Raw genomic sequence first — 20,258 nt, 5'->3', positions numbered from 1 at the left:
GTTAAAGGTCTGCACCTCCCAGGGACTCCCACAGAAAAGTAAAACAAAAAAACAACTTGTTGCCGTCAAGTCGATTTCCAACTCATGGCAACCCCATGTGTTAGAAAGTTAGAACTGCTCCATAGGATTTTCTTAGCTATAATCTTTACAGAAGCAGTTTGCCGGGCCTTTCTTCCATGGAGCTGCTGGGTGGGTTCGAACTACTAACCTTTAGGTAGCCAATTACACAGAAAATTAGGGAGAGGCTAATCCCAGTCAGATGGGAGCAGTGGTGGTTCAGAGGTAGAATTCTCACCTTCCATGTGGGAGACTTGGGTTCAATTCACAGCCAATGCACTTCGTACGCATCCATCACCCATTTGTGAGTGGTGGCTTGCCTGTTGCTATGATGCTGAACAGGTTTCAGCAGAGCTTCCAGACTAAGAAAGAAGAAAGGTCTGGCAGTCTACTTCCAAAAATCAGCCAATGAAAACCCTATGGACCACAATAGTCAGATCTGCAACCAATCATAGGGATGGCACAGGGCCAGGCAGCATTTTGTTCTGTTGTGCATGGGGTCACCATGACTCAGGGGCCAACTCAAAGGCAGTGACAACAACAACAGCAACAGCAACAATTCCAGTCAGAGAGTAAATGCCTATGACATGTCCAATATGGCTGGATGTGATGATTGGAATTTGGACTTTACCCTGAAGGCCATGGGTAGCTTTTGAAGACTTTTAAGTTGGAGAATGCCCTCTGTAGTGGGTTGAATGGCGGCCCTCAAAAGATATGTCCACCAGGAACCTGCGAATGTGATCTTATTTGGAAAAAAAAGGGTCTTTGTAGATGTAATTGAAGTAAGGATCTCAAGACGAGATCATCCTGGATTGGAGTAGGCCCTAAATCCAATGGCAAGTGACCTTATAAGAGAAGAGAAGGGGAAAGGAGGCACAGAGGAGAAGGTGACGTGACAATGGAGGCCGAGAATTGCTGGCAGCCACCAAAACCTAGAGAAAGGCTGGAATGAATTCTCCATCAAAGCCTTCAGAAGGAACCAACCCTGCCTGCACCTCGATTTTGGACTTCTGGTCTCCAGAGCTGTTGGAGAATAAATTTCTGTTGCTGTAAGCCACCCACTTTGTGGTCATTTGTTAAGGCAGCCCTAGGAAACTAATACACCCTTGAACATTAGGGCTAAAAGAGACTTTAGAGGGTGTCAATACAAGCTTCTTATTTTTAAGTAAGTCCCAAGGGGATAAATTATTTGCTCAAATAATAGCTATGAAAAGAAAACTATAATCCAGATGTCCTGAGACTCCAAGTCAAATGCTCTTTTCTTCTGCCTGATGTCCTGCCCCTTTTCTGTCTGGTAAAATTCCACTCATTCTTTATGATTCCTCTAAAATAGCACCCCTCCAGCTGAGCCTTCCCTTAATTCCCCCGCCCCCCCATCCTGGTAAATTTAGTTACTTCCTCTTCTGTGTTCACACACTTTGCAGTATCTCCATATTTATGCTCTATAACTTATTACGCTGTGTTTTATTATTTGCTTGTATCATCCCTGCTTAGCTATGAGCTCCTAGAAGGATGAGGATATCTTATTCATTTGTATATTCCCAAAACACAAACACAGAGCCTGACACATAGTAAGGGCTCAATACGTATTTGCTGAATAAACAATTTCTGCAAGTAGTGTCTCCAGTCAGCTCTTCTGTGTTTTGGGGAAGGTAAACCTGGCAACAGGATGAAGAATGGATTAGAGAGCAGAGGGGCTTTAGAGAGGGGAGAACAGTTAGTGGATTCTAGTAATAATCATGACTAGGGGTAATGAGGGCCTGATTTAGCACAGTGGCTGTGGTAATGGAAAGGAGAGACTGCTGAGAGAAACACCATAGATGTAGAGTTGATTGGCTTCTCAGGGTGAGAGGGAGGACTTGAAAATGACTCTGAGGTTTCAAGTCTAGGTAACTGAGAGGGTGATGATACATACCATTAACTGAGATGGGGAACTTGGGAAGAGAAACAGATTTGGAGGAAGATGAGGAGTTTGAAGCTAGTATTGTTATTTCTCCATTTCCAGAGTCGCCTTCTAACTCAGACCTCCTCACCAGTCTCAACAGGCAGCAGCTAAGGTGGGTATTCTGGTTCTGATTAGGAAAGAGAAAAGATACGTGGCCACAGGAGCCAAGACTGTATTTTCCATCCTGCCAAGACAACGGAACATTGACAAAGATTTATCAGGCCGCTATGGGTCAGAATCGACTCGAAGGCAACAGGTTTGTTTTTTTTTTGATTGTTTGAGCCAAGAGAGGAGCATAGCATTGGATGGGGGAAGCTTTAGACCCTCTACTATATAAGCAATGATTTAGAGGAGAAGGTGTTTGGAAACGGTGGCTGAGGTGAACAGATCCTTCCCGGGATCTAGGTGGTCTGAGGAGTCTGAGTCTCTGGCAATAGTGTATAAGCAGCCTTAGTCTCTACTTACTGCCACCTGACAGTGGCACCTAAACTCCCAGGGGACTTTGCCTGTGTGACAGTACATATTTGCCACACCCTCTGTAAAGCCTCGGTCTCTAAGGTTCTTTCCACCGGAAGCTATGACAGAAGGAAATGTGTGGGTGGGGAGGGGTAATGGGTGAAGGGCCCAGGTTCCTGACACAGACTACACCCAGGGAACGAGGAGCAAGCGCCATGTTGAAGCCATCACTACCACTCAGACCCTTCTTATTTCTGCAGCTGCCTCTGCTGGGGGTGGGGCTGAACCTGATGGCCCTCACTCCCAATGGGAATGAAGACATCTCAGCTGGTGGGGAACTTGGGACTGGGGGAGGGGGACTGGTGAGAAGGGGCAATACAGAAATCTGAATCCTGCCACTGGACAATGTGGGCAGAATTTAACAGCAGAGTGGGGAGGGCAGGGGGATGGGTTTCCTGCCACATGCTACTTCTCCTCTAACCATCATTTCTTCTCTTCCCCTTCCTCATTTCATTTTTTCCCCAATCTAGATTTCTTTCTGACCTCTGTGTCCCCTGGGTCCCTCAGTTCTTCTACTCTGCCCCTCCCAGAGGTTCAGTGTTTTGTGTTCAATGTCGAGTACATGAATTGCACTTGGAATAGCAGCTCTGAGCCCCAGCCTACCAACTTGACTCTGCGCTATTGGTATGGGAAGGAAAGAGGGGGTAGCACCAGGCAGAAAGAGGAGGTGGGCTGGGTGAGAGAGACTGCACAGGGACCAAGAAAGAGGGTAGCCAGCATCCCAGACTTCCCACTGTTTTCACATGGGGCAAGTCATAAGTCAGTTCAGAGAGGATGAGCTGGGTTGTGGACCTCTATAGTACCCAAGTTTGCCCCACTGTTCTTCCTCTCACCTCTTCTCTAGGTACAAGACCTCTGATAATAAAGTCCAGGAATGTGGCCACTATCTATTCTCAGAAGAGATCACTTCTGGCTGTTGGTTTCGAAAAGAGGAGATCCGTCTCTACCAAACATTTGTCGTCCAGCTCCAGGACCCAAGGGAATCCAAGAGGCAGGCTGTGCAGATGCTAAAACTGCAGGATCTGGGTATTTGGAAAGAGGGAGTCAAAAGTCCAGGGATATTGTGGGGCGCTGGGATATATGGAGTGGTACTCTTTTACCAAAAGGCTACTTGAGCAGAAAGGAGGAGGTAGGGGGTTGGGATAGGGAAGGGAGGAGGGATAAGGGGTACTACCTTCAGGATCCTGACTTGTCTAGGCCAGGGGAATGACCACACACGCACACATATCTCCAGTAATCCCCTGGGCTCCGGAAAATTTAACACTTCGAAACCTGAGTGAATCCCAGCTAGAGCTGACTTGGGACAACAGATACTTGGACCGTTGTTTGGAACATCTGGTGCAGTACCGGAGTGACCGGGACCGCAGCTGGACTGTGAGTGACTAGGGAAATGAATGTAGCAGCTAACGTCAAGCAAGTGGGGATAAAGGATTTAATGAGTTAGATATTACGACTTAATCCCAAGCTTCTATGCCTTTGCCTCCCAGTTTCTCTGCCCACCCTCACTCTCCCCTCAACTCCTTTCCCTATCCTCACCAGTGATTTTCATTAAGCTTTCCCTACCCATACTCTCCCTAATACCAGATGGACAAGTAAACAAAAGGCAACCTCTAAGGGGATCTGGAGGGGAGGCATTAGATTCAAGTCAGTGAAGGGAGCAGTGTGACTTGAGTAGTCAAGAGAGGAGGGGAACTGGGAAGAACCAGAAGATGACATTGGGGTGAGGACAGCAGTATGTTTTAATTTTCCTTTCTTTTATAGACATCCACCTTTCTCTGGCCCTCTTTCTCCCCAAGGGACAATCAGTGGGCCACAGAAATAGTTTCTCTTTGCCTAGCGTGGATGCGCAGAAACTCTACACGTTCCGTGTTCGGAGCCGCTATAACCCACTCTGTGGCAGTGCTCAACATTGGAGTGAATGGAGCAACCCAATCTACTGGGGGAGCAATACATCAAAGGGTAAAATGGACCTAATACATGACCTCAATCCAGGAGCCCAGCACTCCCAACCTTTCTAACACCACTGTCTTTTGCTCTCCCTCCCTACCCCTAAGCCCCCCAAACTTAGTGCCCCATCTCATCTCACTGTTTAATCCCAACCCCCAGCAAGCAAAGTTTTTCTGTAAGTTTGAGTCAGTGTGTTATTAGGATAGCAGAGTTCAGAGGGTTAGGAAGGAGGCAGAGGAATAACTCAAGGGGAATATAGAATGTACAGGATTTCCCTACAGTATTCCCAGAGAACCTGCATGGGGAAGATGGCTTTGGAACCAGACAGGTATAGGGTTTAAATCTAGCCCTGCCACTTACTACCCCTTTGACTTTGGGCACATCACTAACTTTTTCAATCCTGTTTCCTTACCTGTAAAATGGGGTATAATAACTGTTCTTCCATCTCAGGTGTTGTTGTGAAGATTAATACGGAAAATGTTTAGCACACTGCCTGTCACCGAGCTGGGGCTCTACAAATGTTGGCACATAGTAGGGCCACCATACATATTAGATCCCTTTTCATTTTCTCTTTTCTATAGAGAATCCTTCGTGGTTTATATTGAAAGCTGTGCTTATCTTCCTTGGCTCCGCGGGTTTGTTTATTTGCCTCATCTTTGTGTATTGCTTGCTGGAAAGGTGAGATTTCAGTAAACCCAGGAAAATGAGGTAGGGGTGGCTGGGAATAGTAGAGGAGGATTATTGCAGGGTCTCTAGGAGTAGAAGGGAGGAAGGCAACGAATGAGGGATCACCCAAGAGGGCATGGTGATAGTGGGAAGCCACAGGCACAGAGAACATGGAATCACTTCATCCTATACTGGGGAACTGGGAGAAGGGTAATAAAAGAGCTTAGCCAATATGCTCTTGCTTTCTCTTTCTCCTCCACTCAGGGCAATTCCCCAAATTCCCACCCTCAAGAACCTGGAGGACCTGGTTACTGAATACCACGGGAACTTTTCGGTGAGAACATTGCCATAAGCAGGCTGCAGTCTGTCAACTGCTGACTGCCTGCTGGCAAGACAGAGAATGTGGGGGAGAGAGGGGAGGAGGAGGGGGGCCTGAACTAACTGTCAGGATGTGGCCAAAAACCGGGCGATGGGCTAGAAGGAGACATACCGAAGAACTGATTATAGATAGGGCGAGGCAGATGGAAACAGTGGTGTTGGGGGCCCAGGGGTCTGTGCCCTTCAGTAATCACAGACTTTGTGAGATCTCCCCTGGCACAGACCCTGGGTTTTTCCTTTCTGCTCCTAATTGACCTCTGATCTGGAGATATCTGTCTTTAGGCCTGGAGTGGTGTGTCTAAGGGACTGGCGGAGAGTCTGCAGCCAGACTACAGCGAACGGTTCTGTCACGTCAGTGAAATTTTCCCAAAAGGAGGAGCCCTAGGGGAGGGGCCCGGAGGCTCCCCCAGCAGCCAGCATAGCCCCTATTGCCCCCCACCATGTTACACCTTGAAACCTGAGTCCTGATACCCGGACAGAACTCCGGGGTCCTATAGCCCCACGGCTGTACTAACTTCCCCTCATTCGATCAATGTGGGTCCAATGTTCGCCTCACCCTTCTGTGGCTGATTTTGAACTTTGTGCCCGCCCCTTCATTTAGTAACTCCTAGTTGAGAATTGTTCCTATGCCCTATACTTGTTTTCCATCTCCTCCAGTTGGCCCTTCCTTTGCTCAGGATTCTCTCCTTATGTACCTCCCTTCCCTTTTTCCATTTACCTTCAATTGTTCCTGAATCAATGAGAAATAAAGTTTCTGTTGATAATAATAAGAATAAGAATGTCTGTCATGCTCACAAAAAATAAAATATTTTAAAAAGTGAAGCAAAATAATGTCATGGGGGTAGGGAGCAGAGGAAGCATGGGGTATAATAAGAGTGGGAAGCATTGTGCTGGAAGTGGGAAAAAGAAGTAGTAGACTCATGCTGTGGAAGGGGTAGTAACTAGAAAATAGTACTGTTCCAGAAACTTGCTTTTCTCTCGGTGTTCTGTACTTGTTCCAGGGCCCAGTTTAGAGTTAGATTTACCACATGTCACGGATGTCCCTCCCAAAATATGTGTCAACTTGGTTAGGTCATGATTCCCAGTAGTGTGTGGCTGTCCTCCATTTTGTGATTGTAATTTCATGTTAAAGAGAATTAGGGTGGGATTGTAACACCCTTACTAAGGTCGCATCCCTGATCCAATGTAAAGGGAGTTTCCCTGGAGTGTGGCCTGCACCACCTTTTATCTTACAAGAGATAAAAGGAAAGAGAAGCAAGCAGAGAGTGGGGACCTCATACCATCAAGAAAAAAAGCACCGGGAGTAGAGTAGGTCCTTTGGACCCGGAGTTCCTGTGCAGAGAAGCTCCGAGTCCCAGGGAAGATTGATGATAAGGACCTTCCTCCAGAGCCAACAGAGAGAGAAAGCCTTTCCCTGGAGCAGACACTGAATTTGGACTTTTAGCCTACTAGACTCTGAGAGAATAAACTTGTGTTTGTTAAAGCCATCCACTTGTGGTATTTCTGTTATAGCAGCACTAGATGACTAAGACACCCCCGTTCCCCAAAAAACTCTTACTACCCCACCCAAGTTCTTCTCTTCTTATTCTTCCTCTACCTTCTACCACACATACTACTTCTGACCTCATAATCCCTCAACTGCAGCCTTAGGCCCCACCCCTAGGGATGCTAGTTATCCACCACTGCCAATGGCTCTCTTCTCCATGCCCAGTTTGGGCCTCCCTGGCTGAGGGGGCCCATCTGCCCCTCCGACCCTCTAGCCCTATGGACCTCCTTGGCCCCCAAGACCTCTAGAACACCCTACATCTTCATGACTCATCAGGCCTCTCTCCGATGATTGAAACAATCTTGAAAGCATGTTCGCCATCATCAAACATGGAGGTGAGGGGCACCATAGAGCTGGAGTCTGTGTATGAGGGTGGTGAGGTTTGAGGGCAGTAATCACAGGAATTATATAACTAGAGACTGTCCACACACCCAATCCCATCTCTTTTCAGACAATCAGGAGTTTCTGATCAATATCAATTGCTCCGTTCGGGTGTTGATGCATTATATCCGCAAGAAATTGAGGTTGCCTAAAAAAGGTGAGGGGTTTGAGGAGGAGACTGATGGCCAAGAGTCAGGAGTAAAAGAGTCATCCCCAGCCCCCAAACCCACCTCCTGGCAAGAAAGGAGCTCTTCGTATCCCCACAGGTTTCTCCAACCCATTCTGTATAAGGTCACTGGCCTCTTTTGTTTCTACTCTCTTTCCTTAGCTGCCCCAATTACCCTGTGGCTTCCCCCCAGGCAGCATTGATTTGTGTGATGAAATGGGGACAATGAAGTTGTTTTTCCTGCTGAAGACCCCCGAAGACTATGCCAGCAAATTCCTTACAGCCCGAAGCACCTACTATGTTTGTAAGGTGGAGCGTGGGGCACCAGGTAGAGGCTTGGGAGCATTCCCCAGAGATTAGAGCAAGGCCCTCAAGATGGATCATGAACCTTGTCCTTAAAATAGGGCACCCTCAACTAGATCCAAACTGATCATCTCCAGCCAGCCTAAGAAAGGGCACTGCCTCTATGACAATAGGTTAGGTTCAGACATACCATGTCCCCTCACCTTATCCTAGGGATGGACCTAAGGGGAGGAAATAAGTTACATTAGCTCAAGGTAGTGTTTAATGCTTACCCACCCGTACTCACTACCATCGAGTCAATTCGGACTCATAGCGACCCTATAGGACAGAGTAGAACTGCCCCATAGAGTTTCCAAGGAGCGCCTGGTGGATTTGAACTGCCAACCTCTTGGTTAGCAGCTGTAGCACCTAACCACCATGCCACCAGGATTTCCTGTTTAATGCTAGGTTCCTGAAATCTTGAGTTTTGGATGGATGGAGACTAGGGGACAGGGGCTTGCGATAGCACATTACTGTGTTCACAGGAACCCGAATTGAGGATTCCTACAGGGCTTTTGTGCCCCTCTTGAAGAATCCAGAGCCTGAGATGTTAGGTAAGGAGCATGATGGAGGAGGGAAGAACATGGAGAGTACAGCACATAGTAGTGTGGTGGAGAATACAGGCTGAGGCTAGTGTAACACTGTGGGTAGGATCGCAGGACCCTAGGAGAAGGGGAACGGGATCTAGGTTCACTTTAGGAAGGACATTTAGCTTAAATGAGGTGGAGTGTGCACGTGTCATTCACCCCTCCAGACCCTTCCCCCAGTTTCTCTTCCATCTTCTCAGTATATCTCTGTCATGGATTGAATTGTGTTCCCCCAAAATATGTGTCAACTTGGTTAGGTCATGATTCCCAGTATTGTGTGGTTGTCCTCCATTTTGTGATTGTAATTTTATGTTAAAGAGGATTAGGGTGGGATTGTAACACCCATACCCAGGTAACATCCCTGATCCAGTGTAAAGGGAGTTTCCCTGAAGTGTTTTACAAGACATAAAAGGAAAGGGAAGCAAACAGAGAATTGGGGACCTCATACCACCAAGAGAGCAGAGCTCGTCCTTTGGACCCAGGGTTCCTGCACAGAGAAGCTCCTAGTCCTGGGAATATTGATGACAAGGACCTTCCTCCAGAGCTGACAGAGAGAGAAAGCCTTTCCCTGGAGATGACGCCCTGAATTTGGACTTCTATCCTACTAGACTGTGAGAAAATAATTTTTTCTTTGTTAAAGCCATCTGCTTGTGGTATTTCTGTTATAGCAGCACTAGATGACTACGACAGAATTTGGTACTGAGAGAGTGGGGTGCTGCTCTAACAGACACCTAAAACGTGGAAGTGCTTCTGAAACTGTATGGATTGAAGACTCAGAAGGAGTGAGGAGAACTGTTAACACTGGACAAGGTGCAGATGGTGAGAGGCAGCAGCAGAGAACTGGCAGCAGCAGAACAGGAGACCAGTGCCAGACAGCACTGGAGCCGACCCACGGAGCGAGACAGCTGAGTGCCTGTGCGCAGGAGGCTGCCTAGCAGAGTGGGGTGCCTCCAGGCATTTATCAGTGGAGCTACTGAGCTTTGGAACACTTGCCCCAGCACGGCAGATGCCGGCATGAGGCCCGAGGGTCAGGAGGCCAAGAAACACAGGAAGCCCATCTGCCTCAGTCTCAAAAGGTATGGTTATGACTTCTGGGGTTTCTAAGGGTGGAGTTGCCACTCAGATGGACTAGGGGAATGGTGCGCCTAAAACTGAGGGAGCAGAGTCACTGTCCCAGTGGGCCTGGAAGGTGGAGCTGAAGCCCAGAGCTGAGGGGCCTCCACTCAGAATCTGGAGAGTGTGGCCAATACCTAGAGTCTGGAGGGCAGGGCCATTGTGTAAATGGTTTTAGAGAACACAGGATTATTTTCAAGCCTTAAGGGTTAATGTAATGTGCCCTGCTGACTTGCCTGGTGCTTGTTATGCCTTCTTTCCCTCCAGTTTCTCATTTCTCCCATTTGTAATGGAAATGTCTAGCTTGTGCCTATTCTGCCATTGTATTGTGGAAGCAGGTAACTTGTATTCTAGATTTCAGAGATGAAGAGAATTTTTTGGATTTTGGATTTGGAATTGATTTAAGACTTTTGCTATGATATGATGGGGTGAATATGTTTTACATGTGGCAAGGACATGAATTGTTGGGGGCCAAAGGGGGAATGTCATGGATTGAATTGTATCCCCCCAAAATGTGTCAACATGGTTAGGCCATGATTCCTGGTATTGTGCAGTTGTCCTCCATTTTGTGATTGCAATTTTATGTTAAAGAGGATTAGGGTGGGATTGTTACACCCTTACTAAGGTCATATCCCTGATCCAATGTAAAGGGAGTTTCCCCGGAGTGTGGCCTGCACCACCTCTTAACTTACAAGACACAAAAGGAAAGGGAAGCAAGCAGAGAGTTGGGGACCTCATACCACCAAGAGAGCAGTGCCGGGAGAAGAGTGCATCCTTTGGACCCGTGGTTCCTGCACAGAGAAGCTCCTAGTCCTGGGAAGATTGATGACAAGGGCCTTCCTCCAGAGCTGACAGAGAGAGAAAGCCGTCCCCCGGAGCTGACGCCCTGAATTTGGACTTCTAGCCTACTAGGCTGTAAGAAAATAAATTTCTCTTTGTTAAAGCATTCACTTGTGGTATTTCTGTTATAGCAGCACTAGATGACTAAGACAATCTCCCTATAACCGCCCCATCATTTCCATCTTTCCCTTTGTCCATTTTTTTCTTGGTGTCTTAGTGTCCCGCTTCTTACTGAAAAGGGCAGCACTTGAAAAAACCAAAAAACCAAACACGTTGCCGTCGATTCTATAGGTCAAAGTAGAACTGCTCCATAGAGTTTCCAAGGAGTGCCTGGTGGATCTGAACTGCCGACCTTTTGGTTAGCAGCCATAGCTCTTAACCACTACACCACCAGGGTTTCCAGGCAAAACGTAGGCACCTTCAAATCACTCCTCCGCCTAACTTTAGGCCACATTATTCCAAGTGATAGTCTGAATGATGGGGAAGGTTGGGTAAGGTCTCAATCCTCAGAGATTTGGGTGCCTTTTCCTGTTTCTTAGAGGCGCTGCGCACACAATGTGACCTCCTAGAGCAGAGCCGACTGAAGACAATTAGAATCCAAGAAGCCAAGAAAGTCGTTATAATTGAGTCCACCGTGAACCTGCCAGTAAGACTCCCCAAACCTGACCTGTCCCAGCACCCACCTCTCCCCACCAGCCAACTGAAAGCTCCTCCACCCTGGCCCCTTGGGATGAATTTCCAATATCCATGTCCAGGACCTGCCTCCAACCTCTTTTGTCCTTCCTTTGGCCCCAGTTTGTTAGAAACCCTCCCTGTGGGGACTTCTTTGTGTATCTGCTTACTGACCCTTTCCCTCTTCAGTCTAAAGCCGGAAAAACAGAGCAAGAGGGCCCCGCTCGCAGAAGTCCGCTCAGGACCAGAGCAGACTTTGTCAGTAGGAGGGATAAACGTCGTTAACTAAATAAACTGATCACGTGAGAGCAGTAACACTTGGTATGAAATTACTGGAATTTACTGTGAGCTTCCTTTTTCCAGAAAGACTCCTTTCCCCAAGATCTGCACCAAGGCTTAAGTAGCCCCAGGCACCATGGTGACTCTGAGGGTGGGTGGGGGCTGCAGGAGAGGGCTGGAGTGAGCACCTGGGTGGGGTCTTCTTAAACCAGACTACCTCCCCTTGCAAAGCCTATCTCACAGCCCACCTACTCCTGCTGGGATTAGGTGTCAGATAGGCATCTTCCCTCTCCTCTCCGCACTCTAGCAACTCCCTCTGCTCGAATTCCCCTACCCTCCACCTCTCTGCTTCTGGGCAGTCTCCCTCCCCTCATCCAGTTGCCCTTTACCCTTCCTTCTCTCCCCTTCCTCCTTATCCCACGGGAGCAGCAAGGCAGCAAAAACCAGAACTAGTTACAGGCATTTATTGAATTTATTCATTTATTGATTTGACACACTTCCCCACTCCAATCTAGCACATGATACAATCTGGGTAGGCCAGGCACTGACACAGGAAATGACAGGAACCCACAGCAGGGGCGGGAACCCACAACAGGGGCAAGGGAGGGGGACAATGCAAAGAGAACTGGGGAAGGGGCTGCTTTGGGGGCTGGTGTGAAGAGCGAGCCCCAGATGGCCCTGGCAGGTGCTAGTAAGCCTGATCCACATTCCTCCCCATCCCTGCTCATTTCCCAGACCCTCAGCCAAGTTCCCCATTCCCTGTTTCTCCCCTCCCCCTGCCTGCCACCACACATACTTCCACACAACCCTTATAGTCAGGGAAGGGGAAGAAGGGCAGGGACAGCTGTCAGAGGCCTTGAACAGGGAGGTCTCTATACTTAACTTTCCTAACCTAAATCCTTCCCTTCTTCCCTTCTCCCACTCCACCCCCTTCCCAGGCGATAAGCTAATTCCAGGCCTTCAATGCACTCTCCCACAGTAGCACTAACCCACACTGGGTCATAAAGAGTATGGTTGCACCCACTTCCAGGCACAAGTTGACAGAATGAGGGGACCTGGTTTAGCCTTTTCCTTGGAGAAACTCCAACCTATTTCTGCATAGATCTTTTGCTGGTTCAAATGAAAATTCTTGCCCTTGTTCACTCTTGCTCCCCACCAATTCCTTCTGTTTCCCTTTTCTGTATTAGCCTTAAGTTCTCTCCCCTATTTCTCCGTGTCACCCCTAGTATTGTCTGTAGTGTTTGTATATAGCTATGACAAAGCCTTCAGAAAGAAAAGCACCTTGCCACTGTTAAAAATCTCTATCTTTGTGTTTGTATTTCTTTAAAAGTTTATAAAAAGCCTTTCTGTTATCTGCAGCCTTCCAAGGGGTGATTTGGCCTGGCTAACCACTCCAGTGTTCAGGTCTTGGCCCTTTCAGATCCCCCTCTAGCCCTCAAACCTGCACCACAGGCCTAAGGGGCCCCTGCATAAAAATCCCAGGCTCAATCCTACCTGGCCCAACTGAGATAAGACTCTACAAAAAATCCTGCTCCCAAAGGCAGGGGTAAGGCCACTGGTGACTTCACATTTCCAACAGCATTGCCTGTCCCTGCCACAAGGCCTAGGGGGTGGGAATGGGGGGAGCCAAGGATGGCTCCCACAGGGGGCCTTACCCCCTAATTGGCACAGTGAGAACAAACCCTCTCCCTCTCGCCCTCCCACTTCCCTCCCTCCCATAGTCCCCATATGGGGCAGCTTTATCTTCATAATTTCCTCAACACCTGTGTGTGACCAGACCCCACCCTAGCTCTAAAGCAGGGTACCAAATCCCAGGGGAGGGGCTCAAGGGTAAAGAGTAGATATGGACAGCCTGGTTCCACCTCTGAAGCAGAGGAGAAAGCTTCCAGCCATGGCTCAGGGATCTGCGGGAAGAAGAAGACGAGGTAAGAGGCTCAACTGAGGCGTGACAACTTTCCATCACCCAGGTTATACCAAGGCAAACAGAGACCCTCCCCACCTCTTCTGTGCTACCTTTTAGGGGTGGGTACTGCTGAGGGACATGGAGGTCCCATCTGGAAAATATGCCACTCTGACATCCTCTCTCCAATTGCTCAGGGGCTCCAGCTACCCTTTGTTCTAAATCTCCCCTTTGCTCAGATTATGGGACTAGCTGGGCACCTAGGAGTGGGTAGAAGGATGTGAGATGCTAGAGAGATTAGGGAGTGTTGTACCTGGCTCAAAGTTGAAGTCCAGTCCCTCGCCCCCATCCATGAGGTCACTGATGATGTTATCCATGTCACACTCCAGGTTCTCCATATACATATCAAGATCTAGATCCTGAGGCATTCTGTCTTGGCTTGGAGCTTCAGTAGGGGGTGTGAGCACAGGAGTACCCAGGGTCTTGGGGACAGGAACACCCGCCATGACTGGAGGTGGTACTATTGTAGAAAGGGAGGGAACCAGACCGCTGGGGTCTGTAGCCTCTAGGGGCTTGGGGCATAGGCCGACTCCTGTAGCTAGCTTACTGGAGGAAGGTATCCCCCCTAGCAACAGAAGTGTTGGAGCTTGGGACAAGATGGGATCTACCTGGGTCATGAGGACATCAGCAGGGGGTGATGGCGTATCAGAGGTGAGCAGGGCCTCCAGAGACTGGGAGCTTGAGAAGCACCCTTCTCCTGCTGACAAGGGCCCCTCTGCTGGGCCAAAGAGGGAGGTATTGTAGGTATGTAAGGGGCCAGTAACCCCAGGATGCTGCAAAGAGAAGCCAGAGAGACTATTCCGAGATAGCAGGGAATGGGAAGATGAGAGATTGAGCCCATCTAACAGCTCTAGATCTTCATTTAGGGTATGAGGGACACTCCCTGCATAGCTGCTGACTGAGGCTGGTGTTTCCTCCTCCGCCAGCACCTCAGACTCTGGCCTCATGGGGGACAGCCGGGTGCTGACAGTGCTAGCATTGGAACTGCTTCGTGGACGGAAAGTGGTCCACATATCAACTTCCTCACGATTTCTAGAGCAAGGACTGCCTGACCATTTGGCAAAATGGCCAAGAGGGCTTGTTGGACTGGCACCTTCAGGTGGAGCTGGCAGCGCAGCTGGTTTCTTCTTGGGGGCCTTGCTGCGGCCTCGGAGCAGCTTGCTGCTGCTATCCATGGAGGCCGCCCGGCGGCGGGGAGCCTTGCCGCTCTTGCCTCCCTCGGGATTCAGCATCCACCATGAGCTCTTGCCAGTGGCCTCGTTGTGAACCTTGATGAACTTGCTGTGCAGGGACAAGTTGTGGCGGATTGAATTCTAGAGAGGGTAGAGGCAGCAGAAAAGGGGCATGAGGTGTGTGTGTGTGGGAAGTCAGTGGCCAGCAGTCCAGTCTAAACGGATGCTGGGACACAGCAGGGGTATTCCTGGGGACTTAAAGAACGTCAGATCCCAGGGGAAAACAAAGGAGCAGAGGCAGGGGAGGGGTGGCAGAGGTTGGTCACACACAGTTTCCACCCTGCTCAGCCTCTGCTCCAGACTTCTCTGCACAGGGGCCCAGGAAAAAACCTGAGTAACCGCCTGCCACAGAGGGTACTACGCCTGTCCAGGAAAAGCTCACAGCACTGTATTCCTCCCAAGTCTCTGGGTGTTGTCTGGAGCTGGTGGGTGTGGGGGAGGCATACCCCTGGCCCAGCAGGAACTAGGCTCAAGTGGGAAAAGAGCATTCCACAGCTCCACCCCTTTCCTTGAACGCAGGCTTGGGTGGAGTTTACAGGACAGTGGTGTAACACCAACCCATGACTGATCCACCCTGTGCTAAGCCAGTTCTCTGAAAAGGCTGAGGGGCCTGAACCTCGCCAGGCTGGCGCTTCATTCCCCTCAGGGCATTTGGGCTCTCTATAGGATTTGAAGATCCATTTTTTTCTGAATTCCAACCTTATATCTCCCACTCTGGGGACACATACCTTCAATTATATCAGACCTGGCTTCTCCCTGTGCCTCAAATACAAGAGGAGCATTCCTCCCCTCCCTCCTTTTCCTAGGAAGGATTTCCCTTCTCTAAATTCTGCTAGCTCATCGAGATCAAGCTTAAATCCCACCTCTTTTATAAAGTGATTGCTTGACTTCTGCAGCCAAATTTCTTCTACAGTATTTTTAATCTGCTCCACACAATTTTACCCAGACTATAGTTTGATGTAATTAGTCTCATCGACTGTAAGTACCAAGGGTAAAGATCATGTCCGCCAATCCCGCAACCCTCAACAGAGCCTCTCAGAGTGCCAAACTCACACACAGTACACACTCAGATGGATATTTGTAGTCCAGTTGGTGGGTGGCCCCCAGGTACGATGGTGAGGCTCCACCTGAGGCTCTGTCAGCTCTTCAGTGCTTGGGTATTGGAAGCTATGTGTCTTTTCTGCCTTCCTCACTAATGTAACATTCTGTTAGAGATAAGTTTTTTTTTTCCTGGGGCTCCTGGAGCTGAGATTGTCAACTTCGTGAGTCCCTGCAGCAGTTCATTTCTATTGGTTGCCCCCAGGCTAGTTGCACCACTGGGGTACTCCCCTTACCTCCCTACTAGCTCTTTCATGTGCTTCTTCTCAGGAATTCCTTCATAAATTCTCTAGCCTTAAGGGCACTTGGGAAACCCTGATGGTGTAGTGGTTAAGTGCTACAGCTGCTAACCAAAGGGTTGGCAGTTCGAGTCCGCCAGGCGCTCCTTGGAAACTCTATGGGGCAGTTCTAATCTGTCCTATAGGGTCACTATGAGTCGGAATCGACTCGACGGCACTGGGTTTGGCTTTTTTTTTTTTAGTGGTATTTGACCTCCCACTTGAAACTCTTTAGAATCTGGAAACCCAGGAGGAGCAGAGAAGGGCTTGGGGCAATTAGGAGGCTGAGGCTATGGACAGTGGTTTCTTTAACTAACTGATGCTCTACGATAAGAAGACCCTTTGCCTGGTGAAAGGTGTTTAAGCAGCTTCTTGCTCCAGGGCTCTTTAGCCAAAGAGCTCCTTGTCTATCTGGGGTCCTGCAGTAATGGCACTCCAATTACTCTGCTGTGTTGATTTTCCTAGCTCCTTCAAGGAGTTGGACTTGTCCATCTAGCCAGGGCTCTTAGTAACTGAGGACCCCAGTGACTTCTGGCACCATGATTTCCCTCTGTTCATCCTCTAATTTCTGGGTCTATGGAGAAGGTCCATTTTTTTCCTTACTACTTAGTGTCCATAAGGCCCATTAGTTCATCCCCTCTTCTTTAGGTCTTAGAAATAGTAAGCAGTACTGCCTCTTATCGAGAGGTCAGCTCCCTAAAAAAAAAAAAGAAACTTGTTGTCGGCAAGTCAATTCCGACTCATAACGACCCTATAGCTCCCTAAAAAAAAAAAAAATAGCTCCCTAGAAGCCCATAATTCTTACATGTTAGAAGAGGGTGGCTGATCATTGCTTCCCAAGCCACCTAGCCTAATTTTTCTTGTTCTAAGTGATTACCGCCCCCTGGTGGGGTGGGAGTAACTTTAGCACATCACCCTGGAAGCCAGTTCCGGCATGAGGCTCTTCCTCCCACCTCTCCAGGGCTCTAAAGCCCCGGCTTCAACTTGATTTGGTTTTGCCATCATTCCAACGAGAGCAAGCCATGCCCTTCTTAGGTTCTGGACGAGAATTTGGCAGCATGGACTAGCAGAAAGAGCATATGACTTATAATTAGAAGAATTGAGTTCAAGTCCTCATTCTACTGACAATAGACAAGTTTCCTAACCTTTCTGTCCCTTACTTTCCTAATATGTAAAATGTGAATCTCAGAATTTCTGTGAAGATTAATGAAATATTTTAAAACTACTTTGTAAACTGAAAAGCCTTGTATACGTGTAAATTATATAAGGAGGGAGTACACTCCCACAGCATAACTAACAACTTGTGGTTATTTCTTCTACCCTGGAAAATGAACTTAAGGGAAAAGAAAAACAACTGTGTAGGCTGGGTCCAAGGAGGGGAGTTCTTTATAAACTGAGACTGTAGCATGGCAGACTACCCGGAAATAGTGCCAAGGGTCACAGTCAGCTGTCCCGTTTACTGTTCCTGCCAGCCCCTAGGGGTACTGCAGATCTGATCTCTCGATTTCCTATACCTAGAGGAAGACCCTCTGCTTATTCAACCCTCTGTACATTGCCACCTAGGGGGTACAAGACATTAATAGAAGTTGTTGTTGTTGTTAGATACCATTGAGTCGATTTCGACTCATAGTGAGTGTCCCAATTTCATGATTAAAAAAAAAATCTAGTTGTCATCAAGTCAATTCCAACTCATGATGACCCCATGTGCTTTAGAGTAGAACTGTACTCCATAGGGTTGTCATGGCTATGGCCTTTCAGAAAGCAGATCGCCAGGCCTTTCTTCCAAGGTGCCTCTGACTGGGTTCGAACAGCCAATCTTTCAGTTAGTAGCTCAGCACCTAACCGTTTGCACCACTGGGACCCTTATTTCGTGATCAAAAATTCATTGCTGTTGAGTTGATTCTGACTCATAGTGACCCTATAGGACAGAGGAGAACGGCTCCATAGGGTTTCCAAGGAGCAGCTGGTGGATTTGAACTGCCAACCTCTTGGTTAGCAGCCAAACGGTTAGCCACTGTGCCACCAGGGCTCCACTTCATGATTAGAACCTCATATTTCTCAGGACAAATTTTTAGATCATTTTGTGAGATGTCTCATCACAGTTTCTTCATGGAAGGCCAAGGGAATTCCCAACCTTGTGCTCCAAAATCAGACCTGTCTCCTTTGTCAGGACTAATATTCCTCGGCAATACTGTAAATGAAGACTTTTCCCCAGAACTTGAATAATGCCTTACAAAGGTGAGTTTCTTGGCATTATAGGGTAAACTGAGGCAGGCAGCAGCCCACAGCCCATAGGGTACAAGAGTAACTACCTTACCCTATGAATATTACTCTTTTTACCTTTTTGGAGCTCTGGTGGTGCAGTGGTTAAGCACTGGCTGCTAACCAAAAGGTGGGCAGTTCAAATCCACTGCTCTTTGGAAACCCCATGAGGCAGTTGTACTCTGTCTTATAAGGGCGCTATGAGTTGGAATTGATTCAATCAAAGGCAATGTTTTTTTTTAACCTTTGTCTACCCCCACTTGGGTAGGGCAGCCCTAAGACAGTACCTCTACACTGAGGTATTTGGAGGCAGGCAGGGAATCCAAGTAATCCCACAGGAATGGGAGAAAAGGTGTTGGGATGGGAGGCGGGGAGGAGGGAAGGCTAGGGTCATGTAGGGAATCTACATAGTTCCTGCTGCACATAGGATAAAGGCTCCTCTGTGGGAGTCAGTGTTAGCGGCCACCCAAGCCAAAGTGCTGGGAGTGTTGAGCAACGAGCAGAGAATTCAGATTTCTGCAGGGCAGGGACAGTGTCTTATTCATCTGTGATTCCCCGCATCAAGCATAAAGTGTGGCATATATACTATGTACTAAGTAAGTGCCTAATTGAAGATTGAAGGTGGATCTCTAGGCTTGCCAAAGGGGTGGGGGCGGAAAAAGGGGCTCCAGAGTAGAAGTAAGGAGGATAGGGGGCCCCCGGGTAGGTGGCATTGGGGCTGAGGTGAGGGGGTCATAGTTACCTTCCATCCCGCTGAGCTGTTGCTGTCACCCTTGTCCTTGAAGTAGGGCACAGTGCGGACCATCCACTCATATATCTGGGCAAGCGTCAGTCGCTTCTCGGGGGCGCTTTCAATGGCCTGGCTGATGAGTTCTGCATATGACTGATTTCCCCAGGCATTCCGGCGGGAGCCTCCCTTCCGAGGACCTGTTACAGCCCCCAGGGTCCCGGACTGGGGGCCGCCTTCTGGCTCTGGGAGCCGGGAGGGCAACAGGATTGGGTCTGAGCGCCCCTCCGTGTGTACCTTCTCTCCCAGAACTGGCTCCACCTCGGGCGGCTCGGGCGGCTCTGTAGCGAGCTCTGGTCTGGGAAGGGGCCAGGTACAGGAGCGGGGACGGCCCTGGGGCTCGAAGTTGGGATCGAGGTCTGTGATCGCGGCAGCCTCTGAGGCTGAATTCTCATTCCCTAGATCCATACGTGGAGTTGGACCTCCGTGGCTTGGCATTCAGTGGAGCCTGCTACAGTCCCTTACAATGCCTCCCCTCAGGGGGGATGCACCGAGGGCCAGTGGGCACATTTCTGCCAGACCTCAGAAAGTCTCGAAACTCCCCCCTCGCCCCAGGACGCTAGCTCCCAAACTGTCCCTTTCACACAGTTCTCTGATCCTCTTCCCAACCACAGCTTGTAGCCTCAGAGCTCTTTCCTAGACACCACCTGTAACCTCCCGCTAGCGAAGACACTTTCTCTAGCCTCTCACTCAGCTTCCTGCTCTTTTAAACCTGAGGCAAGGTATCCCCTCATACATTGCGCTCGCATCACCGACCGTCTCCTTAGCTGCAGTCCCTCCCCCTTTTAAGTTGCTGTCCCCCCCCGGACACTCCTCCCAAATTTCCTCCACCGGGATCACTGCCCTCCCCCAAGCCCCACTCCCCCCGTGTCACTTGCCCCTCCCCCGCCTCTTCACTTCTTTCTACTCTTAATAGGGTCCAGGTCCAAGCGGCCTCAGCCTTTCTTTTTCCCGCACCATTCCCCTATCAACCCCCCCACCCCCCCGCCCCCCGGGTTTCCCTTTTGTTTTGCTTCAAGCAGCAGCCCCCGCCTGACGTCTCTGTTTACCACTCGCCGGGGGAGCCATCTGCGCACGCGCCTGGAGGGCCAGTTGGGAAATCGAGTTCTTCAGTCCTGCCACCCTGGGCAGTCTTGAGGACTACATCTCCCGTCCTACTTCGCGGCCAGGAGCCCGGTACAGAGAGGAGAGTAGCGTGGCAGGATA

General features: G+C 49.2%; 3 protein-coding genes across 6 annotated transcripts; 2 read left to right on the top strand and 1 right to left on the bottom strand.

The window, feature by feature from the left end:
• Nucleotides 1–2,000: 2,000 nt before the first annotated feature.
• On the top strand, nucleotides 2,001–6,238 carry IL2RG (interleukin 2 receptor subunit gamma). Of its 3 annotated transcripts, none has more exons than XM_023551448.2 (8): nucleotides 2,001–2,114; nucleotides 2,989–3,142; nucleotides 3,363–3,544; nucleotides 3,753–3,892; nucleotides 4,315–4,477; nucleotides 5,047–5,143; nucleotides 5,396–5,465; nucleotides 5,792–6,238. In XM_023551448.2, the coding sequence occupies exons 2-8, from the start codon at nucleotides 3,081–3,083 to the stop codon at nucleotides 5,975–5,977; spliced, it is 900 nt and encodes a 299-aa protein (XP_023407216.1). In that variant the 5' UTR covers nucleotides 2,001–2,114; nucleotides 2,989–3,080; the 3' UTR covers nucleotides 5,978–6,238. The 3 variants fall into 3 exon arrangements, with proteins under 3 accessions (XP_023407216.1, XP_023407215.1, XP_003412782.1); XM_023551447.2 differs by lacking the exon at nucleotides 2,001–2,114 and adding an exon at nucleotides 2,147–2,258; XM_003412734.4 differs by lacking the exon at nucleotides 2,001–2,114 and adding an exon at nucleotides 2,632–2,788.
• Nucleotides 6,239–7,275: 1,037 nt separating this feature from the next.
• On the top strand, nucleotides 7,276–11,462 carry CXHXorf65 (chromosome X CXorf65 homolog). Its single transcript, XM_010592724.3, is given in 6 exon segments — nucleotides 7,276–7,390; nucleotides 7,507–7,593; nucleotides 7,796–7,930; nucleotides 8,430–8,498; nucleotides 11,024–11,130; nucleotides 11,346–11,462. Coding segments are annotated over 6 exon segments (540 nt in total). The 5' UTR covers nucleotides 7,276–7,365.
• Nucleotides 11,463–11,870: 408 nt separating this feature from the next.
• FOXO4 (forkhead box O4) lies at nucleotides 11,871–19,872 on the bottom strand. Of its 2 annotated transcripts, XR_010319794.1 has the most exons (4): nucleotides 19,008–19,872; nucleotides 14,004–14,708; nucleotides 13,649–13,855; nucleotides 11,871–13,339 (listed from the first exon to the last, which is right to left on the bottom strand). XR_010319794.1 is itself a non-coding variant. In XM_064278524.1 (3 exons), the coding sequence occupies exons 1-3, from the start codon at nucleotides 19,488–19,490 to the stop codon at nucleotides 13,332–13,334; spliced, it is 1,551 nt and encodes a 516-aa protein (XP_064134594.1). In that variant the 5' UTR covers nucleotides 19,491–19,868; the 3' UTR covers nucleotides 11,871–13,331. The 2 variants fall into 2 exon arrangements, 1 of the variants encoding a protein (XP_064134594.1); XM_064278524.1 differs by having other exon boundaries at nucleotides 13,649–14,708; nucleotides 19,008–19,868.
• Nucleotides 19,873–20,258: the final 386 nt, after the last annotated feature.

This window comes from Loxodonta africana, chromosome X, assembly GCF_030014295.1.
Source record: "Loxodonta africana isolate mLoxAfr1 chromosome X, mLoxAfr1.hap2, whole genome shotgun sequence".
NCBI classification, from domain to species: domain Eukaryota; kingdom Metazoa; phylum Chordata; class Mammalia; order Proboscidea; family Elephantidae; genus Loxodonta; species Loxodonta africana.
The sequence above is the reverse complement of the archived record's forward strand: the minus strand, read 5'-3'. Positions and strand labels throughout refer to the sequence as shown.